The 17,344-nt window shown below is 36.1% G+C and overlaps 2 protein-coding genes across 9 annotated transcripts in view; one reads left to right on the forward strand and one right to left on the reverse strand.

Annotated features, from left to right (window-relative positions):
* The window catches only part of RBM12B (RNA binding motif protein 12B), a 1,112,412-nt gene that overhangs the window by 1,017,263 nt on the left and 77,805 nt on the right, over positions 1–17,344 (forward strand). The window lies entirely within an intron of this gene.
* The window catches only part of SLC26A7 (solute carrier family 26 member 7), a 79,153-nt gene that overhangs the window by 47,951 nt on the left and 13,858 nt on the right, over positions 1–17,344 (reverse strand). For 3 of the 8 annotated variants that reach the window (XM_048939609.1, XM_048939617.1, XM_048939611.1), the window contains exon 2: positions 8,946–9,243. The exons of 1 other annotated variant lie outside the window; for it this stretch is intronic. In XM_048939609.1, the coding sequence (XP_048795566.1) occupies positions 8,946–9,135 (190 nt within the window). In that variant the 5' untranslated portion in view covers positions 9,136–9,243. Of the gene's footprint in view, positions 1–8,945; positions 17,332–17,344 lie in introns of those variants that run through there. 4 more of the 8 variants (XM_048939616.1, XM_048939614.1, XM_048939610.1 and 1 more) reach the window with 3 other exon arrangements.

A 17,344-nucleotide genomic window follows, 5' to 3' on the forward strand; every position in this document is an offset into this window, starting at 1 on the left:
GTAAAACATCATGAGGAGAAAAGGAGAGGGGAGGGTAGAAGAGGAGATACTATAAAACATAAAATTTGGATGCCTTCTTTCAAGCCTTACAGTTTCTTCTCTTCTGCCTTACAGTTAACACGCCTACTCATCAGTTTTGCTTTTTTCTCTTCTTTAACACACTGGTACCATGAACCAGGAAGATCTCTGAAATTACAGTTCTATGCTTGTGTTCACTTGAGCAAGAGATGTAAAAGACAGTTCTGATCCAAGAGCAACAGAAAAGGGTGTGCCTAAGCAGAATAAGACAGCACAGAAGAGAACAGTATGATCCTGTGCTAACAAAAATGAGCATAGGAAAAATGAGAGAAGATGAAAAAAAAGAAAAAAGAGACTTTTAAGGACTGTTCAGCACTGAATACCTCTTCCTTTACAAATACTTTACTAATAAAAATGAAAACAAACAAAAACTTTGTAACTACTTACATAGTACTCACAGAAATATTCTATTCTTGCAAAAGAGTTTATGAAAAACTAATTCGTTTTCCTCTTCAGAAAAGAACAGAGTAAGCAAAATCTGTATAACTTCAGCCATATTTTTATTATAACAACATAAGTGAAGTGAAATGACATCTCTGTGTGAGATATAAATCTACAAGATTCACCATGGAATACTGAAGCAGTTGCCTATTTATCAGCCATATTGGGAAGAGATCAATAAAAGCTGGTTGAGTCAACTATAAAAAATTTCATTTTCAAATTCAAAAATTTCTGAAACACACACTATGGAACAGTTGCATCATTCCTAGAGAAGTCACCTCTGCTAGTTCTTTAATATGTTCTCTGACTTGCATTTCTTAAGCATTTGTTTTACACCAGAGATTATAAAGGAAGTGGTTTTAAGTTAAGGGAGGACAGATTTAGGTTGGATGTCAGGGGGGAGTTCTTTACAGAGAGAGCAGTGAGGTGCTGGAACAGGCTGCCCAAAGAGGTTGTGGATGCCCCATCCTTGGAGGTGTTCAAGGCCAGATTGGATGGGGCCCTAAGCAGCCTGATTTAATATTGAATGTGGAGGTTGGCGGCCCTGCCTATGGCAGGGAGGTTGGAGATTCATGATCCTTGAGGATCCCTTCCAACCCTGGCCATTCTGTGATTCTGTGAAGTACAAAAATTCCCTCTTCATTAGGAAGTTGTAACAATTTTGAAAGATATTATTTAAAATATTTTTTGCAGAAATCACATTACATTCATATAATTTTTAATTTTGCAAATAAACTGTGTTAATTTTGGATCTTGTTTTCAGTATGAATCCATGTGGTTCATTTTTAACAGGTTTTCACTCTAAGAAAATCGTTCAAGTGGAGGTGAGCTGTGAAGACTATTTCTCCCCATGTTGGCAAAGCTGAATTATGTAATAGAGATATTTCCTGTAGGTGCCCTGAAATGTAGAATTAACACACACTTGATCAATTCCCTTGGAAAAACAGGCAAATTAGACAAATTTACGTCATAAGGTTTAATTTATGACTCCAGACTAGGGAGAAACGGGGAGAGAAATAGGGAGAGAAAAAGAGAAAAAAGAAAAAAAGAACTTTGACAGAAAAGCAGAGATTAAAGGTTTAGACTTATTTAGGATGAATTTGACACAATATCTGAACATCACAGAGACTTTATAAATTACTGTACAGAGAATCCTACAAACTATTGCATGCTGGTCAGCCATAATTCATGAAGAGTGTGGCTATCTCCAAAATAAAGTAAGTATGATTTTAAAATATTTTTTTATTTATTTATAAAGAGTATTATTACAGGGAGATGGCTCTGCATCTAAGTACAAATGGAAAACCAAACTAAGAGGTAGCCTTTTGAGAAGCGTCAGCAGCATGGAGAAAGAAAGGCCAATCATGACTGAAGAGACAAACCTTAACAGAGATGAACCAGACTTTAGGAAATCTGTGAAAAAGACTCCTACTTGGAAAAACTGCTGGTCAAGGATCTCGGCAGTAACAGTTTTCTTGAGCTCTCTGATCCAGAAGATTAGAGGTGGAGCAATCTCTCTTTCTCCATGGATCAACACTGCCTGGCTTTGTTGGTCTCTGTCCATGGTGCTCAGGCACCTCTCAGTTACCAACATGGCACATCTGGCCACACTCACAGCTCATCTGGCCATACTAACACAGGTCTACCTTTCATAGTAGGCTCCAGAGGTTTTACAGGTCATTCAGAAGCTGAATTTACATTTCTAGCATTCTATCAGAACGATCTACGTTAGCACATGTAATTTGAAGACATTAGAAATGAAAATATTGCATGCACAGCAACATCAGTTCCTTAATCCTCTGCTGGAAAGCGGTATAAACATGAAACACTGTCCCTCATTTACTGACTAATACATTACATTTCATTATCAGCTTACATCACTATTTTTTTGTATGGGAGAACTATAACAGAGCTCAGATGGACATTTTCTTCCACAAATCACTTATGAACTACATGGATTCTCCAATGCATTTTCTAGGCAACTTTTCTGGTTCTGTTGCCAAATACACTTATTCAATTTCATCTACACATGCTATTTGTATGCCAGATGTATATTTGCAAGACATATCTGCTCCTTAATAAAATGATTAGCTCCAGTTTGTCTGCTCAGAGTGTATTTACATCTATACATTTATAGTCAGAACCTGGGGGGGAAAGAAAAACACAAAAAAACATCTCCACAAAAACATAAGACCACAAAACAAACAAACAACAACAACAAACAGATACAGCTGAGGTTCCTCCATGGAAAGCTGAAAAAAAAAGTTGGCATCATGCCTTCGAAAACACTGGGCAACAATTCTGGAATGCATGAAGGCAGTATAGTCTTTTTTTTTTTTTAACAAGGTCTCCAGCCAGTGTTTAAGAATTAGTTGTTCAGCAATAAATCCAACCCAAGACTAAATTAACTTTAATTAAAAAATATAGTCCATGCCAATCCTCAGTAAGTAATTATTGGACTTGAGGAATGAAAATGCTGGCAGGAATAACAATACTGATTTCATCAGAAGCCATGTATGTATTTCACTTTTAGAAGAAACATGCCTCAAGGGCCCTTCACACCCCCTCACTCCCCAGAAAAACGCAGCCCACTAAAACCAAATTGAGCCAAAGTATTTTTTTCTCATGATAGGTCATAGGAAAGCCAGCTACTGTATAATACTACATACAAATTCTGTACGGAGTGTATCGATGTGCTAGCTGACTATAGAATATATAATTTTTATCAGACTTTTAAAATATAAAGTCCAAATTTTATAACCACATACTTTCAGATGGATAACTTTTGACTATATGCAGTATACACAGATGGGTACAACTTTAATTTAAAACTAATGTCACAGTGTTTATGAATGCGGCCAAATATCAAGAACTTAGCAAGATAAAGATGAAACCATAAATACAGTGAGAGTTTGTGGGATTTTTTTTGTTTGTTTGTTTTCATTTCTTTTAGAAAAGCACTTACGTTAATTTATCAACACACATATCTCAATTTAAGAATTCCCTCTTTTTTTTTGGAGCAGCAGGTAAGACAAAGTACCAAACTTGTGAAGAAATCTCCTTATCCATTGTGTTCTGATTCTTATAACTGGCAAACGTGTAATTTACTGCATCTACAATGAAATTATGTGATAAAGACATGCATCATCTTATGATATTTCAATTGGCTGTTTTTAGATTTAAATTCTAAACATACTCATGTGAATTTATAGTCATTTATGTGCGGCAGTTATATTTAAATGTCTCTCATCTCTTGTACTTACCCATCTGATAAGAAACACAGTCATCTACATTTTCAGCTTTCAACTGATATGTATAAGCCACTTAAATCTTCTCCCACATACAATCTTTATTTTTCTGATCCTCCTCCTAGCCTTTTCCCACAGAAGTTTGAAGTTACCTTCCATTAACACAAGCAACCAGAATTATATATTTCAGATAAAAATGTATCAAGTCATCACCTTCTTTTCACCTTTAGATCTCTCTAATACTTTTTTTTCTTTTCAAATAAGCTAATGATTTTCCAGCAGTTTATATAAACTACCCCTAACTGTGTGCATCAGTGCATCTATCTTTAGATTGTGTAGATCTGAAGCAAAACACAGAGCCTTACCTCTGAAATAGGCCGTAGGATCAATCGCTCTCCTATCCATTATTGTTACACATAAAAATATTATTTTATTCCCATTAAAGGGAAATACACATTTATTGCTTGCATCTGGTCCAACTGCATCCAAACTGCAGTCTTGTAACTAGGATGCAACACTACACATGCTACTATCAAATCATAGAACATTATTCCAAATTTGACAGAATCTTTAAGGAGTAAGGCATCTTCAGTTGTTAATCAGAAGACTTAATTTTCATTATAGGACATTATATGATGTCCTAACCACAGTACTCTGCTTAAGACTTCAGACATATCTGTGTCCCCTAATTATATAGAGAACTGACATTCCTAAATAAGTTACATATACATATATACATGTTCAAACAGACTATAACTATGAACTCAGCTGCATGACTGGGGGTAAATATGCACTGTCTTTTTCTGACAAACTCAGATTAACATTTTTGCAGACCATGGCAGTCAGAGAAGCTTAATGATGGGTTGCAATATTACTTACATGGCTTCTAGATGACAGCCTGTGTAGACAGTATATGAAACAATCCAAAACACAATACGATACATTACACAATATCAATCCAAAGGCAAAAAACGGAGATGGGTATGTAACTGCATAATTCAAATATTGAAAGAAGCCACAAAGGTATTTATTTGACAAGGTAAGACCAAGAAAGATTGGAAAATGGATTAATCAGAGATATACTAACAGCTTGGTAATGAATAAATGATGCCAGGAAAGATCACCCATAAAAGGCCTTGAAACTAAAGATAAATTGCTTAGTGCAATAGAAAGTTAGCACAGACTGTGAAAATGAGCTAAGCAGGTGCATTCTGAACTGATATGTATGGGCTATAATACATGTTCAGGAGGCAACAGAAAGCAGGCTGACAGGCTTATGAGACTCAGCTGCATGAAAAGACTACACCATAATGCATCTTAATATTATCATGCAAGAAAACTTAGGAAAAATTCAGGTACTGTTTGATCAAAATATGCTTTTCCTCCGAGTAGATGAAATCCAGGTTACATGAAAAAAACACAAGCAAAATTCTGGTGTTAACGTGTCAGGTTAATGGATGAGATACAAGAAAAAAAATAAGACCTATCTTAAACTTTTTTTAAACACAGTTTATTACCCACAATACCACAATTATAATGACTGGGAAAACACATCACCTGAATTCTACATCTTCTGTGCTTACACCCGTAACACTTCTCTAATCTAATCAATATAATCTTCTCAGTAACATCAATTAACTTTAACAAAGTCGATGCCTGAATTCATATGAATTACATCTGGAGTGGGCTGGCTCTGGACAGCAGCTAAATATCCCTAGCCTCCTCCTCCCTCCTCTGAGGGACAGGAATCAGAAAATCAAAAGTAAGAGAACTTGCAGGACAAGATAAAGGCAGTTTAATAGGTGAAGGAACTCAACCAAACACATACAAAGCAATGTAAAGGCAATTGTTTGCTACCTCCCAGAAGATCAAACATCCCAAGTTTCACTATCTCTTACAACTAGATCTCCACTGATTTCTAAGGAATGCAAGAACAGCTTCCTGACAACTACAGTGAAGAACACTGATTATATTTACACAATTTCATTTTGGAAAGAAAAAAAAACAAACAAACACAACATATTAGGAAGTTCTAAATAATCTACTTGGAGACTGTAATTGCATTTGTGTGTATGGGAGAGAAACAATGAATAAAACAGAAACAAAACTCTACCTACTTCAAAATCATCTTCATCTTGATGGAGTATTAATGAGCTTTAAAAGGGAAATGAAACGCTAGTCTGAGAAGCAAATGGAGAACTTATTTGTTATTTTACAGAGTTGTTTCTCTAGTCTATCAAAAATAGATTTTTCAGAAACCCAGACAAAGTAGTAATTACCAAAACATGAAAACTCAGCTTTCTTAACTATGTGTGAAAGTAAGCAGCAAGCTTCAAGATGGGAAGAAAATATTCATTATAGATTCTAAGATTATTTTTCAGCCTTAGGTAAGAATAATTTTTCAGCCAGAGTAAGAATAATGATTCTATGTTTGAGAAATGAGGTGTTGAGAAGTGTGTTATTAAGTTATAGTCTTGTGCTCTTGAACTAATGAAGCTTAGTTTCTTTTGTTGGTTTAGACTTGAGCTTGACTGGCTTTGCAGTCTGAGACAATGCAAGCTTCAGCTGAATCTTTTCAGCAATTAGAGTATTCAAAGTTTCCATTATTGGAATTTTGTAATTCATAGGGTCTATTTTCACTGTCCATATAATTTATAGAAACATAATTAACTTGGATGCCTCTTTCTCTGCTGTTGAATTCACAAAAAGATGCTAATATTAAAGGACATGCATAGAGACTGCAGAAGTATTGTTTCAGTAGGTAAGCAGAAGAGTTTGTCAGTGAATTCTGAGACTCATTAATTAAGCTTAACTTGGCATTTTTAGCAGGGAAGAAAACAACTACAGGAACACACAGAGAAGGACTACTTGTTTTCAGACATGACTTGGTATGAGCCCTCATTCTTCAGAAATGCCAAGCAGCACATTGTGGTAATCCCATTATTTTCCTTCTCATCTTTCTACCTTCCTCTGTCTTGCCTCCCCTACTTAGGAATTGGATCTGTTGGTTACATGGGACGTTATTGATCAGTATATTCTGACCACATGGTTGAACATGACTTCTTTAGTTATGTTTTGATCAAACTTCAGTAGAAGTAAAAAGGAAGCTTCAGAAGATCCACTTTCTGCAGTAATTGTTCATTTGATAATGATTATGTTTTTAATCTGATAGAGAATTTGATTAGAAAGAGTATGCATAACACCTTGTGCCTCCTGACGGTCTGCACAACTAAAGACAACTGAATGTTCAGGTAGCATGTCTTTCTCATACACTGCTCCTAGACTCTGCTCCACAGGACATAGTTTCTAGCAAAGGACTAGTTTCCAGTGTGCCACAATAGAATATATTTAATCCTAAATTATGTAGTATATGCTCAAGTAATTTAATTTTCAAGTACCTGATTTGACGATGAATTACTGGCTTGAAGACATAACTCACATTTAGATACCGAGATTTTTGATAATGAAAATCACTAAATGAGTGGTAGTAGCTCTATAAAATATTGTCCAAAATAAAAAGAGTCATAAGAACAGCTATTCTGAACTACCCTATACATCACTCACTGAAAACATTGTGTGATGGTAATTGTAAGGCTTACAGCACTAGTAAAAGAGTTAATGCAGCAAGTTCTAGAGAAGTAAGTTGTGCTCAAGTAACACCACAAACATGATAAAGTATTCAGGTATCTAGCTCTCCTTTTCCATTACTTAAAATCCTTCTCAAACCTGAGGAAGCAGTGAGGAGAAAGAAAGGAAAAAAAGTCAGTTGGAGGAAAGAGTTTCAATACACTCATTTTGAAAAAGTGTAAGATTATTTCTAGCTTTCATAAAAATAATACAGAAAAGCAGTATTCTTTATCTTCTTTAGATTTTCTCAAATGTATCTCTCACATTAAATTGCTTTTAGTACAAAACTGAAAACTACTGGCATTATAAAATTGCTATTTTTCATGAATTTCAACATACTGTTTTAAAAGTTTTAATTACAATTATAGTAAAGGCACATACTAGTGAAATTGGTACTTTACTGCGTTATAGTATTAAGTTTCTTAAAGTTCAATCATGCCAGTGCAGATGTTACTAATTACCTTGGAAGCACAAATACTTACACAAGCCAGTTGTTTTCAGCTGCAGCATAATTCAATTAAAGTAGTGCTTATAATTTAACAACATAAATGATAGTTAAGCATAGCCAGTATGGGGAGTTGTTAAGAAATAACATATATATGTATAGTTTACATCAGGGAAGGGATTGAAAATTTTCTGAGGCAGACAAGCAGCTGGGATTATCTGATATAAAATATTGCCTAAAGAAGTGACACTACAATGGACATATTGAAAACAGACCAAAGCATTTATTTCCCAGTAACAACCACTTTAGAGACTCAGATAGCTGGGACTTTTGTTTTCTGCAGGTCATTCTGCAGAGTTTTGTTTGTAGAAGTTTTTCTTTCTTTTTTTTTTATTTTTAATTTTTTTTATGTTTATGAAGCAAAATAGAGTCTAGCTCCACCTCTCTTTGTATTGCTGCTTGACAAGAGAAGTGACAGGTAATGTAATACAGCACTAAGTCAACACAGAAGCAGAAATATGCAAGCTGTGTATGCACACACATTCTCCGTGGTTCATGTCACTGACAGAAGTGCCCTTTTAGTACAGAACACTGTTATCTTTTACTGCTGTACACTGGGCTTCCACAGGTAATAGTATAATCACAATGATTACTTCTGAGCAGATTTTCTTAAAATGTGGACAACATATAGACAAATTACAATGCAGTTACCACGTAGATACATTTTATTTTTCATGTGGAATAAAAAAATGTGGTCACGTAATTGATAAAATCTTGTATTTAATCATTTGCTGTGTGAACAGAGTTAATACTTCCTTATTTCTTGTATTAATTCTGAAAAATTGTCAAAGGATCGGATATAGAGGAGGTTTTGGTTCACAGAAAGCTATTTAAATAACACCATGTACTTCCATCTGCATTTGTATATGCATAAGATTTAAGAATTTTTCTTGCATTTTTATTTAGATCAAATCTGCTTTTGATAGATAAGGATATAAGCTGTCCTAAACTAAATTTTAAGATAATATGAACATGAAGAGGGTATAAAAGAAAACCAGATAAATCCAGCAGGATTGGATTTCAAGATTTCAGAAGTTTAACTGTACCTTGAGACACCTGCTGGATGGCCAGCATCATCCCAGACACCATATCGGGAACCAGATTCTCCTTCCAATCGTAGACAGGCACCCACTCCAAGATGGGCAGCCGCCTCACACACCACTGCTTGATATCTTCACAGCGAACAGCCCGGATCTTCCCCCACACCGCTCTCCTTCTCCTCTCTGCCCCCGTCATCACCAAAACCCCCAAAAGAAGTTCCTTGTGCAGAAGAATGGGTGGCTGAGAAACCACCCTGATCTGGGTCGTTCTCCAGGTTTCTTCCGAGAATTTGTGGTTCCAAGACTACAGGGAAAAAAATTGAAAAAAAACCAACAAAACAACAAACAACACAGAAGCACTCACATTTTCTGCAGCTGTGCTCTCACTATGCTCAATAAAAGCACTTACTAAATGTCATAACTGTACGAACAGCCACGCGAAGCTCTCAGAGCAAAGCTCACATTTTCGGCTCGTCTCCTCTCCTGTCAGTTTGTGGCTCTCCCCCGTCACCTCCCGCTTTATATTCGGGCAGTGCTGTGCTTTTGGCCTCTGTCCAGCGGGAATGTGAGGCACAGCGGGGCAAGCGCTCGCCGGGGCTGCGTGGTGCAGGGAGAGGTGCTGGACCTTGGGACATCTCAGGGCTGCTTCAGGGTCACAGCAGAGCCAATGCTGCTCTGAGGTGAGAGATGGGGCTTAGCTCCACCAGCCCCGCTGCCCCTATGGGGCAGAACAGAGCTCAGTCCACCCAGTAATTTTTGGTCGAGAAATAACTTCTCGCACTGAACATGCAGGTACAAAGTGATCAGCGCGCAGAAAAAGTCAAACTGTCAACTTACTTAAATGCTTCATTCCATTTGGAACAGGGGCACAGGGGAGCTAGAGAATCTGTACCTCTAGACGCTCTAGATCCCTCAGATCAAAATCTAAAATCCATTACCTGTGTGAAAGTGCCCTCCCAAACTGTCCCACAGTAAGCAATAAAAATAAATATACCGTTAAATATTTTAGTTGTATTTGTATAAATTAGTTTATATGTTAATCTTTAGACAAAGATGAACAAAGCTGAAGTGTCATCCATTCATGATTTTGATATTCTGCTCAAAACACTCATTTCAATTCTCAAGATCTCAATTCTCATTTCAGATACAAGCAGTTTCACAGTCCCTGAAATTATAGAAAAACATTACAAGAAATTTAAAATGGCAAATAAAAATATTTGAATTTCATTTTTAGTCTATTAACTTAATCTCCTGATATTCTGAAGCCTGACTCAATTTTTTAATTGCTGGCATTGGTGGTTCTGAAACAAAGCACCAATTTTGGAAATATTTAATTATACATTTAACTTTTCAGATTTAATCAAAGCTTAATATAACTTAATTAGTTTCCTGAATATTACCAAAAATGGTTTCTTATAACATATATTACATTTTTTTATGCTGCACTCCAGTTCTTCTTATTCTGAATCTTATTATATCTCCCATATTGTATCAGTACAGATCACGGATAATAGATGCTTTTTTCTAACATGCTAAAGCTTTGTTTAGTTAGTTCGTGATTAAATGATAAGAAATTTTCTTCTCAATCATATTACCAGCATTCCTAATGATACTGCAAAAAATATAACATAAAATATTACCAAAAAAAAGAAAAAAAGAAAAAAAGAAAAAAAGTTTTCCGACTGGATGTAGAATCTTAAAATTAATTTTATAAGTTTTGAAAAGAAATGGTTGCAGCCACACAAATGTTTCAAAAACCACAATTTCTATTCAAATTTAAAAAAAAAAAAAATAAAAGAGAAAAAGCAATAGGGTAAATGCACCACAAATCATTCTACTGTGTCACTCATCTGGTGTGCACTGTTGTATCACTCAGAAGTGGAAAAAAGTGGTTTACCGAAACACAAACATTACTTCTGCCAAAGCTTTGATCTAGAATATTCCAGCGTACCTATTCTCTAACCTGCTCATCTTTTAATCATGTACATCCTTTAAAGAGCAGATGAAACGCCACCACTGGTTTGTTTTACTAAACAAAAATACACGTAAATACATTTCTACACATAGATATGTATGTACAAAATGTGAGTACTGATATAAGATGGACTAATCCTAATTTAATAAAAATCATGGTTCACTGGGAGCTATGAATGAGTATTCTGAAACAGGAAAATACCACATTATGAAAGCAAAGATTCATGATTAAACAATCAAGATTATAATCCCTAATCTCTGGATTTCTCATGTCAAATGCTGAAGCTGTTTAGGAGTCTGTAATTGAGATTTTCCCACCTGGTATTTGTAGATTCAGTAAATTTGGACAGTTTTGTCAATCCCAGATTGATATCTGAACTCCTAGGATTAGCCATGTCAACAGACTTTTGTCTACATCCAATAACAAGGGATGGCTTCTCTCTCTATGGCTGTGTGCATGCATGAATGCAAACATCTTACAACTAATGCTTGAAAATAAACACTACTAATTGGACACAGACAGAATTGCACATGCAAAGTCCTTGGGATGTCCATGCTGGTGTGGTACTTGTGTGGAAATTTGATTTTACTCCAGCAATTGCCTTTGACGAGTAAAAGACAGATTGAAGAATCATTAAACCTGAAGTTGATCAACGTCACCGCCAGTCATGGAAGACATTGTTCCTCACTGTAATTTTGTAATTAATTAAGTGTTCATACCAATGCCACAGAGCAATACATCATTTGCAACAGCACAGACAAAGAAATCAAATTTTTTAAGGGATGGTGGATGCACAGGTGCACAAAACAGAAAACCTCTTTACTACAAAGTAGTGCAACCTTAAGGAATCATCAACAAACTCATCTGTTCTTTGGTAAAACACAGTACCGTAACTGAAACACGTACTGTACCATACCAAACAAACATTTTCACACCAGGTGGCTTTCATTAACCTATAAACCTGTGATCTATAAGCCCCTAAAGTACAAAAACATGTCATTCTTTAAACTGTATTACAATGTCTACCAGGACTGTGAGAGCCTGGAAAATACACAGTAGTATTATTCTAATAGTGGATATTCATGCAGGGCTGAGAAAATAACTACATAAGTTGAAATTTACAATATAGTTAATATAAAAGGAAAAAAAAATATTGCACTACAAGTTGGGTGGGCTTCTCACACTTACTTTAAAACAGATTCACTGAAAAATGGGGTACATTCTGCGAGGACAACCTGAATTTTCATCATTCATTGGCTATTTACATACATGATGGATACACAGAGTTAAGAGGTTTGATCTTATGGCTCTGAACTCAGAGGATGAAAAAAAAAACTAAAATAAAAACAGAAAAAAATATATAAATTCAGGCATCCCACTTCATATGGAAGCAGGCTTTGTAGGAAATCACTTAACCTTTGCTCAAGAAGTGCTTTTAGTCTTCACATAAACTAGCAGGAAAATTCAACTATGAATATGTTTACATGTCCTTCAGAAGTCTTTGTACCTTAGTGCTATGATGGAAATGATGTGACTTGCTCTTGTTAATTTTTCTCAGGAAAACAGATCACTCACTGAATATCTTCCAAGATTAAACCAATTGGACTTTGGACTAACTAAACCTATGCTCCTGCTGATTAACATCATTTGTTCCCTAAGAACATCTTGTGCATCTAAGTCACTTCACTTCCCCATGGTCTCTCATCTACTGTCATTCGGCAAGGGAAAGTACACGCTGTGAGTAATCAGAAACACATAATGACTGGCGTCTCTTCATCTTTTTTTCAGCAGTGAACCAAATTTCCATTCATTCTTGTCCTCTATCCTATTCTATGATCTCATTTTGATACTGCTGTCTTTCTGTCACATTCAAACAAAAACGGACAAAGCATTCAGAGGATGCCAGAAAGTAAAAGAATAAAAGAAGGCTAAAATCTCGGGTATACAAGCATTGTTTCATTAAGAAAGCTGGCAAAAATTCCAAAGGACAGTATGTTTGACCACAATGAGAATGGAAGTCATATTTAAAACAAACAGTAGTATGTATGAGTTTAGATCATTCAAACTACAACTATTATATGATACAAGCTCTTGAAATGGCTGGGAAGGTGCTGAAAAACAGAACAAGACTAAAGTAGTAGAAGACATCCGCATCTTCAGGAATGCATTCCTGGACTTTGAGCATTTATTAGAAAAAAATAATAATAACAAAACAACCAACAAGTTAACAACTGTATGTTGCATAAAATATTAAACTGGGTCTCAGAAGCTGCAACCCTTTCAGTATCCTGGTCATTACCAACTTAAAAGTAATTGGTAATTAAGAAACTTCACCTCTAAGATTTTGGTGTCAAAACAAAATATACTTTATGAAGTCCAAAGCTTCCCAATGCATCTTTCAAAATCAGACAAAATGCTTTTATTTGCAGTTAAGAATACTCCTGACTTCAAATACTTAAACGTGGGTATTGACTGAAAAAGATAAGATCCTAGCCCTCTACACTAAAAATAATGTGACTATGACTAAGCCAAATCCTGCTCCCTTCATCATGCAGCACACTCAGGAGACACTGTGGTTTGACACAGTGTGAGGAGCCGAAGTTATTACAAGATAAAGGCAAACCTCCAGCCATACAGAAGCCGGGTCCTGACCCACACGGCTTGGGCTCAGCTTTAGGATCTTGTCTACAAATGGGTTTTCAGTGCTCTCTAATTACGCCATGATATACAAAGCTGTGTGAAGCAACACTGACATCCAGTGTCTTTGTTCGGTATTTTTCTTCTATTTTTGCAAGGCTCGAGAGCACTAGCTGGACCAAATTGTTTAACTACATGATGGTTTTTGAACTGTGTAACTTCAAGTGTACAGCTTAATAATGCAGAATGGTAAATATCACAGCAATAGAAGTATTATCCATCACATTTAAAATAAATTTACAGGTCAGAAATTAAAGACCGGGGATAAATTAGCAAGTACTGAAACAGGAGCTCCTAGTGCTGAGGCATAATCTGCTGTCAATGAGTCTAATAAATGAAAAATGCAAGCACAGAACAGGCAGATAATTTTACAGTGTGACCATTCTCTTAAATTCCACTCCTGCTCTGTTACAACTGTCTGCTAATAACATGCCACGCAGCTGCTAATGAGGAAAAAGATCGTATGAATGTGAAGTGATACTGAATTATTTTAGAATAATGTCTAAAATGAGCATGAGATGCTTAACAATGCCTGTTTCTTATGGAAAATGTCTATAAAGAAAATCTCACTTTTTCCTTCTCTCTTAAGATTGCATCTAGCATCACTGGAAGGTAAACTTTCCTTCGAAATAGTAAAAAATGGTTATTATTATTATTTTTTTTTAAGCTAGGGGTAAAATTACCAGATGAACTGTAAATTGATTTTTGTGAACACCCACATTTGAGAACTTGTCTTTGTAGCCAAAATACACAAACATGCGTATGCACAGATATCAGAAGCATCAGAAACAAAAGCATTTTGTGGTAACCCCTAATCTTGACACTTTTAGGAAACAATTAAAAAAAAAAAAAAGAAAGTTGATAAAACAAGTCATAAATGTTATTATTTTGCATATCAAAATGTTCAGACAGAATGCATAAACCAGATTTCCTGATTTCTGGTTGCACAAACCAACTTATAAGCCTGACAAGGCCAGACGCTTTTCAGCAGCATGTGGTGTTAAGACAAGGGGAAATGGCCACAAAGTGAAGCATAGGAAGTTCCACACAAACGTGCTTAAGAACTTCTTCACAGTGCGGGTGACAAAGCATTGGAACAGGCTGCCCAGGGAGGTTGTGGAGTCTCCTTCTCTGGAGATGTTCAAAACCCACCTGGATGCCTACCTGTGCAGCCTGCACTGCCTTTGCAGTGGGGTTGAACTTGATGATCTCTAGAGGTCCCTTCCAGCCCCTACAATTCTGTGATTCTATGAGGCCACACAACAGATGGAGAACACTTCAGATTTGGATGCAAATAACCCCAGGTTCAAACACCCTCTTTTCAACTTCAAACTTGGCTGGCTGGCTGTGAGCAGAGGCACACAGGCTCCTGTTCTAGCCTTGACCTCCAGAGAACGAGATTCGAAACCTCTGCTCACTACAAATATTCTTCCATTTCAGATCACTGGGTGCTGAGCATTTAAACTTCTTGAAGAAGTTAAATCCATCCAGAAGTATGTGAGATTTGTGCTGGGTTCTGGCCTACCCATGGTTGTGGAACATCAAGGCACTGATGCATTGGGAAGACCAAATTCAAACTCCCGCGACAGGGTTTGTTGAAACCAGGGTTCAGCAGCCTTGCCAGCTAGATAAGCAGCAGATAGGCCTAAAATGTAACTGTTCATACAGTACAACACACTGTTCCCAAGCCTTCAAAGGCTTGTACATCCAGTTACTTTTTACCTGAGTAATTACAGTGTTCTCATTCATTACAAAACATTCTGTGTTCACTGACTTAGAAAAGACTTATCTGGGAACAACTATCGTGAAACAAGCATTCCTGAAGAATTTTATCTCCAGATATCCTTAGTGTCATAGACTCATTTATGGGAGAAAGGCCTTCCATAGACCAGCTAATCAAAATACTTCTTCAAATATGGGATAATTGCAACGTCAGATCAAGCTCAGGAACTTGTTCAGGAATGCTTTGAAAACCTCCAAGGATGGATCTTTTTCTGTTTAACCTCCCACTGCAATTGGTGTTGACTTTTACATCAACCAATAGCATATGTTGATTCCAAGCCATCAGACACAAAAAGTTTATTAAAGGACAATAGAACAAACTCCTCTTTTGTCAGCAATGTGTGACTAAGAAGGGCCGCACTCAGTGTCACAGCCACTGTGAGCTTATGAGCATGCTAAAACCAGGAAAACCTTAACTGCCGTTAGGATCACGAACAAACAGATCAATAAAACGAATTTCACAGAAGAGCAAAAGAATGCTGAAATGTGACATCACTGCCCTTTTGCTTCAAAAATAGAGCAGAAGGATCCACTTTCCTGTTGCATCCTCAGGGTTACCATCTCTTCCCCAAAAGACACATTAAATTAACCAGTGTGAACAATGCAGAAAGTTTTACCTCTCTTTACCTCTCTGTACTGAGTGCTACACTGTCTTATAACAGAGGAATAGACTATTACATTGAATATTATCCCAATTTTTGAAGCCTTCTTCAAAAGTAAATTTTTGCTCTGATAGTGTTACAGATAAGTTACTGCTTAACAACCAACAATACTTTACCACCGGATGCTTCAGCACATGAAATCCCTTATTTTGCATCCCTTGATAATCTTATCACACTCCTTTTTCTCTGTGCGAAAGCCTCTAAATATCTCCTCTCTACCCACCTTTACTATACAATGTGTCACTGCTACACATTTTACAGAGGTATCATTTCAGTCCAAAAGTTAGTTACAAAAGCTGGCAGCTTTACAGTCCACAGACTTTATTCTTTGGGTTAGTTTTATCCAGCTGAAATAGAAACTCAATCACTTAACTGAAGAAACTGTTTATATATAAAGCAGTGTACTAATCCAGTGCTGTAGGCTGTCGTTATATAAATCACAATTGTAACAGATTTTATAACTAATGACAAAAATGTGGCCATTCAAAAAGGAAAGGCTATAAAGGGTAGTAATTAAAATTTACATTAATTAAACAGCTAACATCTTATTGCCTTCTGAGACAGTAAGCCAGTGGAATTCTGAAGTGACAACCAGATGAATTCACTGAAACTAAGGAACAGCTAAAACAATTCCCCCAGAAAAGAAAGATCTGAAAATATTAACACATTCATACAATTCTTGGTTTTCTCACGGCATTTCAGAATGTCTTAAAATGTATTTTATGAGACTACTACCTTGTAATCTGCATGCAAAAGTGTTTCACATGAAGAATGTACTGTTCACATTGCATTTTAAAAAATTGTTTCAATTTCAAGCGTGAGCCCAAAAACACTTGAATGTTTTCCCTTCCATAATTTGTTTACTTAAAAATGTACATCAAGTACACATGAAAACACAACATATTGTGTACTAAGCTATTCCAGGGGCCAAGAAGTTAGAGAAGACAAAAACTGCTGTGTTAATAATATCCTGTAACATCAGCTTTTCCTGATTCTAAATACGAACTGGAAAGATATATATATTCATAAGAACATTATTTTTCTAAGGATTTTAGCTACAAAAGAGGACAGTAGCCTCAGAAAATTCATACAACAAAGAGTTGTTATGAATATCCTGCTTGCTTCAATAAAAAATCTCAGCCTTGCTTGTGACATAGTAAACTACACACATAAAATAATTTGGTTTGATATGAAGCATTTTAAACTACTCCACAGGTCTGCTTACAGCTATAAAAAATAATTACAAGTGCTAATGGTTAAGAAATAAGTCAGAGTAAGCCACCAGGTGT

The sequence above is a fragment of the Lagopus muta genome, chromosome 3, assembly GCF_023343835.1.
Source record: "Lagopus muta isolate bLagMut1 chromosome 3, bLagMut1 primary, whole genome shotgun sequence".
NCBI classification, from domain to species: domain Eukaryota; kingdom Metazoa; phylum Chordata; class Aves; order Galliformes; family Phasianidae; genus Lagopus; species Lagopus muta.